Source organism: Anopheles darlingi, chromosome 3 (assembly GCF_943734745.1).
Source record: "Anopheles darlingi chromosome 3, idAnoDarlMG_H_01, whole genome shotgun sequence".
Lineage (NCBI taxonomy): Eukaryota > Metazoa > Arthropoda > Insecta > Diptera > Culicidae > Anopheles > Anopheles darlingi.
The window spans coordinates 20,810,040-20,823,966 of NC_064875.1; the positions used below are offsets into that span (position 1 = coordinate 20,810,040).

General features: G+C 49.9%; 2 protein-coding genes across 8 annotated transcripts in view; one reads left to right on the forward strand and one right to left on the reverse strand.

The window, feature by feature from the left end:
- The window catches only part of LOC125955891 (clustered mitochondria protein homolog), a 164,219-nt gene extending 162,495 nt beyond the window's left edge, over positions 1-1,724 (reverse strand). Inside the window, exon 1 of the mRNA XM_049687195.1 lies at positions 1,721-1,724. The gene's annotated coding sequence lies outside the window, so the exon portion shown is untranslated. The remainder of the gene's footprint in view (positions 1-1,720) is intronic.
- Positions 501-13,927, forward strand: part of LOC125955902 (mucin-5AC) — a 19,604-nt gene continuing 6,177 nt past the window's right edge. For 3 of the 7 annotated variants that reach the window (XR_007469121.1, XM_049687224.1, XM_049687219.1), the window contains exons 1-3: positions 501-641; positions 2,222-2,896; positions 13,777-13,927. The exon at positions 13,777-13,927 is cut by the window's right edge and continues 1,503 nt beyond it. Coding sequence is in view for 6 of the 7 variants with exons in the window: in XM_049687224.1 (XP_049543181.1) it covers positions 13,807-13,927 (121 nt within the window). In the remaining variant the exon portion in view is untranslated. Of the gene's footprint in view, positions 732-754; positions 1,045-2,221; positions 2,897-13,776 lie in introns of those variants that run through there. The other 4 variants (XM_049687220.1, XM_049687222.1, XM_049687221.1 and 1 more) reach the window with 4 other exon arrangements.

The window sequence follows — 13,927 nt, forward strand, 5'->3', positions numbered from 1 at the left end:
GAAGTTCAAGAACGTGCTTAGCTCTGACTACTGAACAGGTTTGCAGGTAATAAAAGTCTGAATTGAAACGTTCCTATTGATTCTAAATACGTTTCTACACTTTTTTAGTATAAGTAGTGAGTGTGAAAATTATTTTTTTAATAAAGGAGCACATAAAAAATCGCTGCTTGTTCGCAAACAAACGCATACAACTGTAATTTGTCCGCAGCTATTCAGCGCTGATCCGCATCTATTCAGCGTCCAAAGAAGATGAGTTGCGATCGTAGGCAAAAGTATTCCTTATCAATCACGATAATGAATTAATGATAATTCGACTACACTAAAGTAAAAATTATTCCCGAAACAAAATCCATTTTCCGCTGAAGTCAACCTGTACATTACCAGGCTGCTATACGGTGCCAAGCACGTACCTGTTTCGCCTACTAACGCGATCAGCTTACGTGCACGTGTTCGGCCACGGCCTAGTGGGCGCGCAGGTCCGAGGTCCAAGTCAAAACAGAGTTCAGATTCCTCTCATTTTATTGAATTTCCACCATCCAGCGGTCGTGGTGCGACAAAAACTTTCGAAATTCCTGTGCGCGACCGTCCGACGCGAAGTGAAGAAAAATAAAAAAGAAGGATCATCCGGAGCTCCCGGAGAGGTGAGAGTGTATTCCGTGCGACGTTTACACGTAAGGTGCTGCGGTAGTGCTCCTCCGTTGGTGATGCAAGAAAAATCGATCGATCCGTAGGTGGGTGGCGATCCGATCGGTCGATCGGATGGTGTTTGGGTTGTTGCTCCCCCACCCCTCGGTCCGGTGCTATCTCCATGTCGTGTTTGTGCGAGATCGAGAAGAAGAAAACGGAATCTTTCGGTGATCGCGATCGGGAGAACCCGCTGGTTGGGCCTCGACGATGGTGTACGATCGGAAACGCAGTTTGTTGATCGTTTGCGGGCGATCTCAAGGCTACGGATCGGATCTGTGGCATCATCGAGTAGCGTTGGAGCCACTGCTTGTAGTGTTTTAGGATTCCTGAGAATCTGGCCGTAGCAGTAGGAACCCGGTACGATCGCGGATCGAGGATGATGGCCCACCAAGGAACTGGGGAGGAACCGAGGATCGATACGCAAGCACGCACCAACGCACAAGGAGGTCGTGCGCGAGCGCACTTGGTCGCTCCTTTTGTGTGACCGCGAACGAACCGCCAACACACACGTACGAACCGCACGGTGGCCACCGATCGAACGAACGAACAAGAGATACTCTTGCAGTCTGCTACGATCGCCTTACAACCCGCGGAAGTTTAATCCACTCAAGAAACCTGTCCAATTGCTCGTAGCTTCATGATCGCCTGTGCGGCACCTGCCCTACTATCGCCGTGTCGCGCTTGAAAGCGGGATTTCCCCCCAAGGTCTTTCATCAAAACCGTCGGTTCGTCGGTTGGTAGAGACCGTAGCGATCACTACCGAACATTATAAAAATGTGAATCCCGTTCGATCGATCGACGAAGAAATTGGTGACACTTCTCTCGTTGTCAAGACACCGGACCGATTGTCCCCGGGAGTGACCAAAGAAACGAAAAGCAGCACAAAACGGCAAACAATGCGGATAACATATAAATTTATCTCCGAAGCGCACTTGACAGCACCTACCGGGTACAGAGTACGGCGGTTTTGCCTGCCTGGCTGGCTGCCTTATCTATTGCCGGACCTCGCGAGCAGCCAGCCCGTCGGATACACCGCCGCCGTCCTCTGTCGCTGCACACGCCTTCGTTTTTAGGTTCCACAGGTGGTGGTGGTGGTGGTGGTGGTGGTGGTGGTGAAGCGAAGTACCAAACCTCCCCCAATTCCCGTCTGCCATCATCGACGTCAGCAAGGCAGCAAGGGGTTGGTGCTGGTGGTCTTATCTCCCTCGATTTTGTTGCCTGTCGCCCCCCTGGCCGGGTAGTGTATCCCCGGAACCTGGACTTCGAAGTTCTGTCGGGTATTCCGATTCCGATTTGGCGCCACCAACCTTAGTGCGCCAACCACGGATATACCCTCTATCACGCACCAGCGAGTGTGTTGGTGATTTTGCAATACCCGCCATTATGTTGCATCATATCGTATCGTCCTGCTGTTGCTTATCACCAGTTTGGTCTGTGAAAACGGAGCAGATAATGTTGTGCGCGAGTGTCGCCTGGTTGGCCGTTTTACCGTGTCGCATATTAATCCAGTTGTTTTCCATTTTAATCTATCTAGCAAAACCGTCCGCGTGCGTGTGTCTGAGTGTCTTTTTAGCGTCTGTTCGTTAAAGATCTCGTGGAAGTGATTGCCAAATCAGTGTTTCGACGAATCGCTGTGTACCGATAAATACACGAAAAGTGGGGAGGTTAAGCAGGCGGTTGTACCGGAAGCAACCCCACCGCGCGCACCAGCTCGTGCATCTTATCAGCCACCATCCGTCGACGACGACGACGACGACACAGGTTCCGCGCAGCCAATTGGGTAGTAGATAAACGGGGTTCGTTCGATTTGAAACCCTCCTGTTCCTGCTGTTACTGCTGCTGTTTACATAGCAACCTGCTGCTGTTGGCCTGCTGCAATCTTGCAAGTCGTCCCCGGATCTGCGCGATCTAGTGTGTGTGTTTGGTGTGTGAGAGAGATTGTGTTGAGTGCGTTTCGTTGCGTTGCTAGCGCCACCATCTCGTGGTGGTCCCAGCAGGAAGATCGTCGCTGGAGAGGAATACCCCGCACAGTTGAAAACAAGGTCCCGGCGTGTTGGTGCTCCCCCTGCCCCCAAAAACCCCCGCAACTCATGGTGAAGAGAAATTCAAGGACAGCGTTTGAACCCTGACCAAACCGGGGCGCAGTAGCAGCGCAGCGCAGCGGCAGCAACACAACAGCAGCACCTCCATTGGCTACATCTTTCGCTAGGTACGTTACACCACCATACGCACCACCAGCAGCAGCAACCATCAGGTAGCGATGCGAGAAGGCAATGCACACTAGATACTAGCGCGGTTCGGTGGCGACCAAAAACAAGGCGCTGCGCGCACCGCCTCCTTCGCAACAATGCATGACAGAAGCATAAATATAAACCGGACCCTGTGTGTTCCACCACCTCCCCCCCCCCTCCACAGTGGTCGGCCGACCGCGACCACTAGCTTCCAGAAAACACCCGCCGGGCCGGGTTCCTCAGCGTCACCTTCGCGCATGTTTCGCACGAGATGGCGAATTTTCCCATTTTCGCTACAAACGGTGCGTGCGTGCGTGCGTACGTACGTGCATGGTGGTGTGCGTGTAAAAAAAAGGTGTGCGCGGTTCGGTTTTCTTCGTTTTCCGCGTTTTAAAGCTCCGCCAAACAACGGGTCCTCGGCGCACCAGCACCGGGCCGGAGCACCGGGACACGGGCCGCCGGTGTGCGTTTTAATTTTATCCGATGATGGAATATTTTTTTCACCTCCATCGTGGCCCACCAGTGGGGCCGCCCGCTCGACCGGCGTGCTCTCCAAGGGTAGGAGACGATGGGGGGGAGGGGTAGGTTGATCACGGGAGTCGCCGATGGGTTCCTTGAGCAGGACAGGCGACTCGTCGACGTCGTTGCCGTCGTGGTCGTTGTATTGGGGGCGTCGTGTGCGTCGTGCTCCGTGTACTTAAGGAACATTTGGTGCGGGAATAGCGGAGTGTGTGTCGAAATGTCCAAGAAAAACACCGATCATCTGCCTGTCCTGATCTTGTTAGCCATTTCATTTCAGTGCCGGTCGGTTAACGCACTTGTAACACACATGCCAGATCATGCGATGGGTGCTTTGATAGCGTTTTGTTTGTAAACAGCCTCTGTAGAACCTATTTTGTAACTTTTTAATTCTAACGTGTTGCTTAAGTATTTGTCTAACAGCAGGAAATAAAAAGATTTTTTTTCGTAGTATACTATATACTCTTTAATATAACAGGATGCCCTCAGGACGGTCTGCCCAATTTAAACCAAGCCTTATTCTGTGGATGAAGGCCCTTTGGAACTATCAAGGCTAAGATAATATTTGGCGTATGCTTACAAATTTTCAGTGTTGAGAATCCATCTTTGGGAATGCTTCTAGTGTTAAAACTAGTAGACAACCCAATCATGTCCTACAACAACAGCCAGGGACAGAACTTCTGGAAAATACCTGTATCGAAAAGTGCAGGGAGTAGTGAGTAGCAATATTTATCAAACGCAAAAATTGAGCATTGGACAGATTAAAATCGCCAACGATTCGAGACAGCCTCCTTTCTACGATTCCACGCATTGTATTGCAAATTCCCATTTTTGGCATCCAGCTTGGAATTGATTTGTTCAGGAATTTACTTGGAGCTTGGAATTGACCATATCAGCGACTTGTTTGCTCCATTGTGCCAACGTTGCCTCCACAGTAGCGTCCATCCAGTCGCTCCCAGTGACGTCGTTGATTACGGCAAAAACCGGGGGGGTGCACGTGCGGGATAACTTCCCGGGAAAAAAAGGGTGTAAGACGACGGACCACCAACACGCGCCTGTTTGTGTGCGTGCACCGCGTCGACACACGTCGAACAAGCGAACAATTTGTTATCATTCGAAGTGACTTGCGCACCGAGTGACCGAGTGTGACCGTATGGTGGTTGCTGCTGGTGCGATAACAACCTCACTCGCCGCCCCAAAACAAGAGTGTGCGTGTTCGCCACCTCCACATTTTCTCCCTGTCGAAGTGGCAAAGGCGATCGATTTTTCCTTGCGAATAGCCAACGAGATGCCGTACGGCATCGGTTTGCGGTGGCCCTGTTGATGAATATGTTGTGTGGCCGCCGCCGCCATCCCCGCGCACCCGCTCCCACTCACCAATTTGCCCAAATGGAAATCAAAATTCCACTCACTTCACACTTCGGGCTCATTCCAACTAATTGCAGCACATTTCGGATGAATAAGCATGTTCCGAGAGACCGCAGAGGCAGGCCGCAGGAGTAGCATGATGCATCATCTCGCTGCTGTGCTCCTGCGAGAGGTCAGAGAGTACTGCCAAAAACGATGACTAAATTGATTGACCAACCAACCCGCACTATCCTGCACCCTCACCTGAACATTGATCACCGGCATCAACAGCAGCCAGGAGCGTCTTGTGATGACACAGTTGCTGTTTTTACCCCTGACTCTGACACACAAGCAAACCCGGAAGATTCAAATTATGCAACATCACCTGTCCGCCCTCAAGAGCTCATCATCTTAGCCCTTCCTTCATCTTCTTCGCCTTTAATCGATCGAATACTTGAGTCTGGGAGTGCGAAACGCTATCGATGATGCTTTTTTTTCGGGAACCTGCGAGTGTTTTTGTTTGGCTGGAAAAACCCTTGATATACCCAGCAGGCCTCTCTCTCTCTCTCTCGCTCATCACGTATGGTGACATCGACCGCTGTTACCACCGGTAGTAGCTGGTAGACTTTTACGGTTCTACGATGGCCACGCGTACACATACGAGAGGGTTTGTGTGCGTGTGTGCGTGTGTGTTCGCCTGCCACGCATGACGTGGTGTACCGTGCAGGTGAGTGTGACAGAGAACCGCGCCGCCGACTGTCGCGTGATGGTCGCGATCTCTTAATTACATTCCACCGCCAGCAACACCGCGCACCAAACACCGTAGAACTCACCACCGTGGCGTGGCGGTGGTTGCTACTCTGTAGCAACGGGTGCGGACTATAGTGGATCGCAGAAACCACGGAGAGAGTGAGCTAGAGAGAGTGAGAGAGAGAGTCTAGATCCAACGGATTATCCCAACTATTACTGTCACTGATGCACTCCATCATCAAGGGAAGTGGTTCCGGTGTTCAGTGCTCTACAGGAGCGCCAGGTTGAGGCAACAATTAAGGTCCGAAGTGCGGTTTTTGGTGCACGTCACCCCACACCTCAAGGTCGTCTACTGCCGGTGGTGTTCTGGGTTGTGAACTTACGTCCAGCTAGAGAGCTGGCTCTCGATCATTACCGCGGAATAAGCTTAATGCTTAATGCTTAATGCCGCAAACCGTGGCAAAAGGTGATCGCAACTAGTCGTCGGACTTTAAACGATCAACTTCCATTTGCTGATCAGTAGTAGGTCTTGATCTATAGATTATCACTAGACAAGATTTTGAGAACTTCATTCAAACTGACGTATGCGTCTCGCAGACTAAGGTACTTCGTGCGACTACTTCCCCTTACGATTACGAGGCCTCCCTTTAATCCTCTATAGTTGAAAAACACGAATAGAGAGAAAGAGAGACAGACAAGGAGGCATCTCAAGGCGGGCGCACAATTTGGCAGTGGCAGTCGCGCGCGGCGCCCTCTGTGTGGGTGGTGTTTGCTGCTGCTGCTGCTGCACGCTCCTAGTGTGGGTTTAGTATCTGTTTACGCGATCGTTGCGCGAATGCTATTCTCCTACCCGCGCGTGCTGGGGGCCCACCACCTTCAAGTCGTCCCCTCTCACACCGACCTCCTCTTCCTTGAAGCTATCCACATCGCGCACACACGGTTCACGCTATCTGTTTCTTGGCACCGGCAGCAACAGTAGTTGCAGTGGCCGCTGCCACTACCAGCAGGAACCGAGGAACGAAGCCACACCACAAAACCCACGTTGCGTTACTTAGCGCACCGGACTACACCCTGCAGGGACGAGAGCGGACGAAGGGGGAGTGCTTTTGAGTCAAAATTTAAGTACTCTATCGTGGGGAGGAGGGATTGGCAGAGTGGATGGGAAGGGGGTGTAGGGTGCTGCACCGTGGCGTGCACCGGGAATGGTACGGTAGCCAGCTGGCGATGGAAAAACGATGGGCCCGTGGGATAGTTAATGTTTTATTATTACCATGCCACCACCAACCAACCCCCCCTCCCGCGAGCGACGACCTTCCATCTTACTGGGAGTACCGGAAGGGTGGGGTGGAGGGGCTGGATGGGAGATTTAGAATTTTTCATGAATGAACGCCCGCGGGGTGGTCGTGGCTGGCTGGCTGGCTGGCGAGGGCTGGGCGAGTCGCGGTCGCAACAGCCAATGGCCAGGAGTGGGGCGGATGGTTTGTGTGTTTATAAATAACATTCCGCGCGCCCTACGTCGTCAAGTCGAGGGAGGAAGGTGGATGGGTGGGTGGGTGGGTGCCGAAGGGGTGAATGAGAATGAATTCGAGTGTCTAGGAGAGGTAGATAAAGAGATAGGTCGTCGCCGTCAGCGCGAACGAGCGAGCGAGCGAGCAAGGAAGCGAACACGCAAAACACCTCAACCAACCGACCGACCAACCAACTGATCAAGCGTTAGCGAACGAACGAAAGATCGTGGCGTGGAACAGAAGAGGGGAAGGGGAGAGGGAGGAAATGATGTATGACGTATGCAAGGTGGCAGCGGCATACGCGGTACCGCACCGAGGAAGCACCGAGGGGTGGACGTTTCTTTTTGGCAAACTCACTTCGCCGCCGCTGCCGCCGCTGCTCGAAGCCGCGCAAAGTGCGAAGTGGTAAAGTCGGAACATCGATCAAATGGATGATCGTTACGGGGATCAATCCCCAAACCGGGGGCGGGGGATAATCCTGGTACTGGATCGGTGTTCCAAGAACCGTCTCGAGGTTTAACCATTTTTCTACGCAATGTCGATATCGTCGTTCCAGCTGAATTATGGTCGACAACCTCCTGCCTGGCTCTTTGTTCTGCTATTAAACATCTAAGAAGACTCTACGGACTGGGTCATCGTCTGTTATTCTCATGGTGTGCTCAATTCATCGAAGTTGTACTGCGAGTCCCAAGATCGAGTCCAATATTCGGAGAATTCTTCTTTCAGTAGTTGATTAACGCACTGATCAACAACCAAGATCTGGTAGGAAGACAGAAGGTGTTGGTTGGTCGCGAAGGTTAAGCAGGGAAACTAACTAAGCTTATTTTTGAGGATTTTTTGTTATGAAATCGCCAAACTTTATATATTTTTTTAAATATCATGATGAACCGAAACTTTTCAAGAATATTAGAACGCAGTTTTCTGAAGATTTTTTAAAAATTTGCATTCCATTACACGTACGAAATTATTTAAAAAAAAGTATTGTTAATTTTGAAGAAAATTTGGGAGGGATACCTAGTAAATTGAGTGCAGATTAAATGTCGAAAGGATAAAAAAGGATAAAAAAGGAAACTGGATATACTGAGCCATATACAAGGCGTAGTTACTCAGTTTGTTGCATATTTATCAGTATTGATTCGATTAATCTTTTACTGATGCAAAAAATTAATTAAACATTTTAAGAGAAATTAAAGCTTTTTTTTCTGTCCTAAAAATCAAAAGTAATGGATCTTGTACGGGAGGACCTCGTTCCATAAAAGGACCCCCTGCGCAATGTTCGTTTGCGCAACACTTAATTGAGAAAAAGTGTCTTGCATTAAAGCATGTCAAGCAGACAAACTCAAAAGGAAGAAAAATCAACCAACGGAGCTGCACGTTAGATGAGGATGGGCGCCGGAAAAGTGCGCATAAAATGGTTTGCTAAATATTTACCGCATTCCGAAGACGTTTGCTCGCGTCTCGCGCAACGTTCCACGCGCGTCTGCCATAACTGACGTAAATTGCTTTAATTGAGTTTTCAATAAATGAGGCTTGGAATTAAAAATATGCCGCTCGTGTCGCTCGTGACCACCGCTCGTGGCCAGTGTTGAATGTCCTGCCAGCACACGGCAGCACACGGTAGCGGCTTGTAATTGCGAGCACGCCTCCCTTTCCCACGTCTCGCTGCGGTTATGATCCCGTTCCCGGCTTCCACGTCGAAATGGAATGGATTCTCCCTCCGCAGCTCCGGCTCCGGTTGCACCCCGGTTCCCCACCGTTCGGTGGGATCCATTTTTGGTTAGATCAAAACACCTTTTGCCGTGATCTTTTTGTCCCGCTTTTGCACCCCAAACTATTTTGCCCTCCCTCATTGGTGGAGAAATGGAAATCCCTGTGTTCGCAACCACAACCAGCCCTCCTTCTCCGCTGCTCAACATAGAACTAAACAAGCAACACACTATGACGGATATGAGGCACGGCGGCCAACCGACCTGCCGACCTGCCTGTCCGCCTGTCTGCCCGCCTGCCTGCCTGCCTGCCTGCCTGCCTGCCTGGCCAAGCAATGCTCTGGGCGCGTCGCAAATGCTTTTTCCGTTTCGCGCTTATTTTAAGGTGAGAACCTGTCTTCTTTATTTAGAAAATTCCACACACTGCCCCGCACCCCCGCAGACACCATCACCGGTGTCGTTGGGCGGGACGCGATGTCTGCATCGCGACCCACGTCGTCGTCGTCGTTGTCGTTGTCGTTGTCGTTGTCGTCGTCGTAGAACTTCCTTCCTCGTGCGGGTGGAGTGGGTGGTGGTTGACAGTCGAGAAAAAAGGGAAAATATATTCGAATAGCAAGGCGGTGCGGTGAGGGGGAGACGGCTGGACAGCAGGAACAGACCGCGAGGACAGGATCAGGACGAAGCGGGAGCAAAAGTCGTGGGTGCCACGCTGCTCGAGTCCCTCGTCCTGAGGAGAAATACGTCCGCAAAATCTTGGTATTTTGTGGGTGGTTACAGGGAATGGACGGACGGACGGACGGGTGGGGGTTTGGTCGAGGAAAATGCACAACACGCGGTTTGCGTCACCAAACAACACCAGCGACCATGCTGCTCCATCCACGGTCTAAAGCGTGGGGCCAGCAGTCCATCGCCTCCTCATCTTCTGGTGTGCTCGTGACGATTGTCCTCAAGAGAGTGGACGGTGGTGACGGTTCGGTAGCGGAATTGGAAGGATCGCGGTAGGATCAAAGGGGAAACCATTTGAATCCGTTTTTCAAATTAGTCCCTCCCCGGGGTACCCGGGGGACCGGAATTCACTGGAATGCCACATGAGTGACATACAGCTACGGCAGCTGCCGAATGAGAAGCTCGATCAATCGATCAAACACCTTGATCAGTTCACTTACGAGCTGATCAGCGTTTGTAACAGAATTCGTTGGAAATGTGTCGGCGGATGGGCACCAACACACACACACACACACTCTCTCTCTCTCTCTCTCTCTCTCTCTCTCTCTCTCTCTCTCTCTCTCTCTCTCTCTCTCTCTCTCTCTCTGTCTGCACAATCAAGATGTAGTAATCACCTTGGCCATGACGACGAAGTTCAGCCGCAAAAGGCTTGCAGCTGCCAGGGCGGTAAATTAGAATTTGTTTTCTAATGTGGCGAGCGCAATAAGTAGTTTCACCTCCTCGCATCTCGTGCTCTAATGCTCGTCCTAATGCCTTGCATCGGTTCGACCAATTGGCTCGCATATGGGGGGGTTTGGGGAAGGGGTGTTTATGAAAATAAATAAGAAAGCAAAACGACGCAGCCAAGACCCTGGCTGGCCGCATAGTAGAACCATTATGGGGCTTGGGCTCGGATGCGGCGCTCTATTGGGCGATGATTTAAGCATTGCGCGCAGAATTAGCTTCCTCGGTCCGTTTAGTGTTTAACCTGTGTTTTTTTTTGCTTCCTCCTAAAATCTTGCTTTTAATGGCCGGTTATAATGGGGTTTTGGCTGGGTGCACCTGGAATTGCCCTCTACCTTTTGCGGGCGTACGCTCTTCACCGTAGCACGCGAAGTCAATCTTGAAGAAGGGGAATTGGTTTCGAAATGTCATTCGTTCGACTTTGCTTCAACCTATTTTATTGCGAATTACGGTAATTACTGCACTATTTGAATGCTATTTGGTGCACTTCAACTCACTACACTTGCACCAGCTATGGCTGCGAATAACTATCTGATGCTTCATTCAGTCACTGCCAAGCGTTACTTTGATCAAATAATGTCCGGGGGCCGATACATGAATTCCAGTTGCTTGCTTTGCGTAAACTGCCATTTGGTGCTTTGCAATAGTTCATAGCAGCATTTTTTATTCTAGAGAGACACAAAAAACGAATAGTTTAATTGCATTCAATTTAGTTTGCGTTTCGCAGTAAAGATATTAAACAGTTGTTTGAGGTTTTCAGGGTAATCTGGATAGTTGGGCAAATTTACGGCTGGATAAATGAAAGATCGATAGGGAAGGAAATTATTTCATCGTTACAATCGTTTTTAGCGGTAATTTGGCATTCTTGTATCGATATCTTTACATGCGAATAGGTAACTTGGGCAAAATTCAAAATTTATTTGTATTTACATTTCTGGTTCAATTTTGAAACTTGAATGGAGTGTTTTGCAAAAAAACAAAATCGGATTTTCGCTACAATATTAATGGCTGACGTTTGGAAAGGGCGTGAAACCATTTTATTCCTACACTTCGTACTCCGATCTTCAAAGGAAAGCCGGAACTAAAATCCGACAAATCGCCTTTGGCACGCAAAGGCCATTCGAACAATGTAGTCCTGACACTCCTGTCCTCTGCCCTTGTCGTGCTGTGTATTGTGTGTAGTAAAGTTAATAAAACCGGTTGCAAACTAAGGTTCAAATCACTCTTGCAAACTTAACGAGGCGCGAGATTTAATGAAGCAAATTATGCTGTCGCGCAAATGCATACACACTTCATCACTGGTACTGTGCTGCGGTCATTAGATTTTTTGTTTCCTCCTTTGTTCACCACCGATGCGATTGATGGCACGCCGAAAACCAAAGGCACCGCGAATTGAAACAAAGTTACTGCTTAATTCGTGAAATTTTTGCTCCCTACCTTTAACTCTACGCCTCGTTCCGCTTGTCGGCTGCGTCGGCGGTAGTGGCCATATACCCACCCTCCCTTGTATATCCCGTTACCACCAACGCCACTACCACCACCACCACCACCACCACTGGCGGCGGCATGGCATCGGATTGACGGATACGGATATAAATAAAGCTGCTGCAGCAACATACAGGTTTTTTTTCGTTTTGTACCATCGAGCCACACACACACATGCACATACATAGGCACACGACACAGTTTTCGAGTGCCAAGCGGGTGTGCGCACGCACTCTTTAGTACACACCCACCCTAGACAGTTGGGCTGGTGGTGCGACGATCCATTGCTGCTTGTTGTTGTTGTTGTTTTTGATGGGGTGCGTGAATTACTTTCAACATATTAGGCCCAATCACGCACCTCATGATAACGCACTCCGGAGCACATTGATTGATCACGCACACTGACTGACGGCAGACAGCGGAGCGCGTGATGTCTCCATGGAGACGCCTGATGGAAATTGTGGTTGAACGCTGATCTAGCATTAAGCATTGGAAAGCGCAAAATACTGAATGGCGCACACAGGGAAGATCAAGAACATTCCCACATACCAACTGGTGGAGGGCTGGGGGTGAGTGTGGTGCACGATTTATGGACGCATTCCGTGTGGGGCCATCCTGCTGACGTGCGTTTCACATACATGTAGACCAACCACGTACATGTGTGTAAAAGAGAGAGAGAGAAATAAATAGAGAGAAAGTATCTTGTCCGTTTGGTGGAATTTTTAATCCTGCCACCATCACCACATCCCTTCCTTTCCCGTCGTGGTCGTTACCATCATGTTTTGCGCTCTGCGTTCGACCGGCCAATGAGGAATGTGTGGCGTGACTGAGGGTGCGACGAATGCTTTGCGCGACAGATTTGTTACGTGCAAATGCCTTCGATGGTGTCCATCCCTCTCCCCGCAACCTCTCTATGTTCCCTTCCTCTCTGTTCTTACTGGGATTGCCCCAACCTTGAACCGTCCCATCGTCACAGGAAACCAAAGCGAAAGTGGGGGAAGCAAAATCACAAACGTAAATCCCTTTCCGTGGACCAATCTGGAGTCATAGATAAAAACCCGGGATATCAACGGTAGAAGCACGTGCACACGGGGTTTTTTTCTGTTTATAGACTCTGCGCTCGCGACCTGGATTACGGTAAAAAAAATACGTACCACGCGGCATTAAGGTTTCGCAATCCGCTAAAGCGACCAAGTGAGGTTTCCCGGTACCCGGTATTAGCTTCAATTTAATTCTGCCCTGCTATCGTGATACAACACATTTCGGGACAATGGTTACCCCGCCAGCCTCGTTACAAACGGAAGACAGCACAACAACAGCTTCAGTATCTCCGGATACACCCTCCTCGCGGGAGTGTTTTGTAAGATAAGGCGCGACTTGGGTCATCAGCCAAAGCAACTCGGGCAGGCGTTCTATTTTTAGCTGATTACGATTACGTGCAATTTTACAGCACCACCGTCTCTGTCGCGCCTGTATCGGTGACATTATTGGTTCGTGCAGTGGTGAACCTGATTGCCCTTATCAGCTTGGTGGCTGCTCGCTATTTTCCCATACAAAGAGAGGCCCGGTTTTTGGAGAATCCCCGTCGTTGAGGCCGGTCAGTTGAAACTGGATTCGGTTTGAAAGTGTCAAAACCCTGACTGCTGGCCTGTTTGAATTCCAAACCCTACCACAATGGGATCTCATAGGGCATTCAATATATATTGGGTGCACGATTGGACTATCTCGCTGTGAGTTGGTCGTCTGTAGACCAAATTGATATTCCGCGAGTGCTACTAATTAACGATAGTACCAACAAAGGAATCGTTATCGTGAACTCACTTCCGGTTTTGTGTACGATTTGACATACCAGAGTTACTTTAGACGACGTTTTGACGATGCAATCTCGTGATTCGTGGCCACGTTGTAGCACACACCGATAGCTGGTTGTGGTGATAAAGCTGTCTGCTATTGGGCGTTCCGTAGTACGTTTGTTGGTTTTTCACTGACTAGACGAGCCGTGCGAGAGCATAAGAGGTTAATTACGAAAGTGCTGATCCAGTTTGACGTGCATAATAATAAATGTTTCGTTTTTCTCTTTCCCAACCCATCTAGAGTTACACAGACATTCGAGGATGGCAGAGTATGGCGACTAATCCTTTCAAACAATCGCCACCGATACCGCCGAGCTCGAACCAGATCAGCAGCAGCAACGGGCAGCAGCAGAATTATGATGACCGAGTACCACCGCTTCCTTGCTCGACGA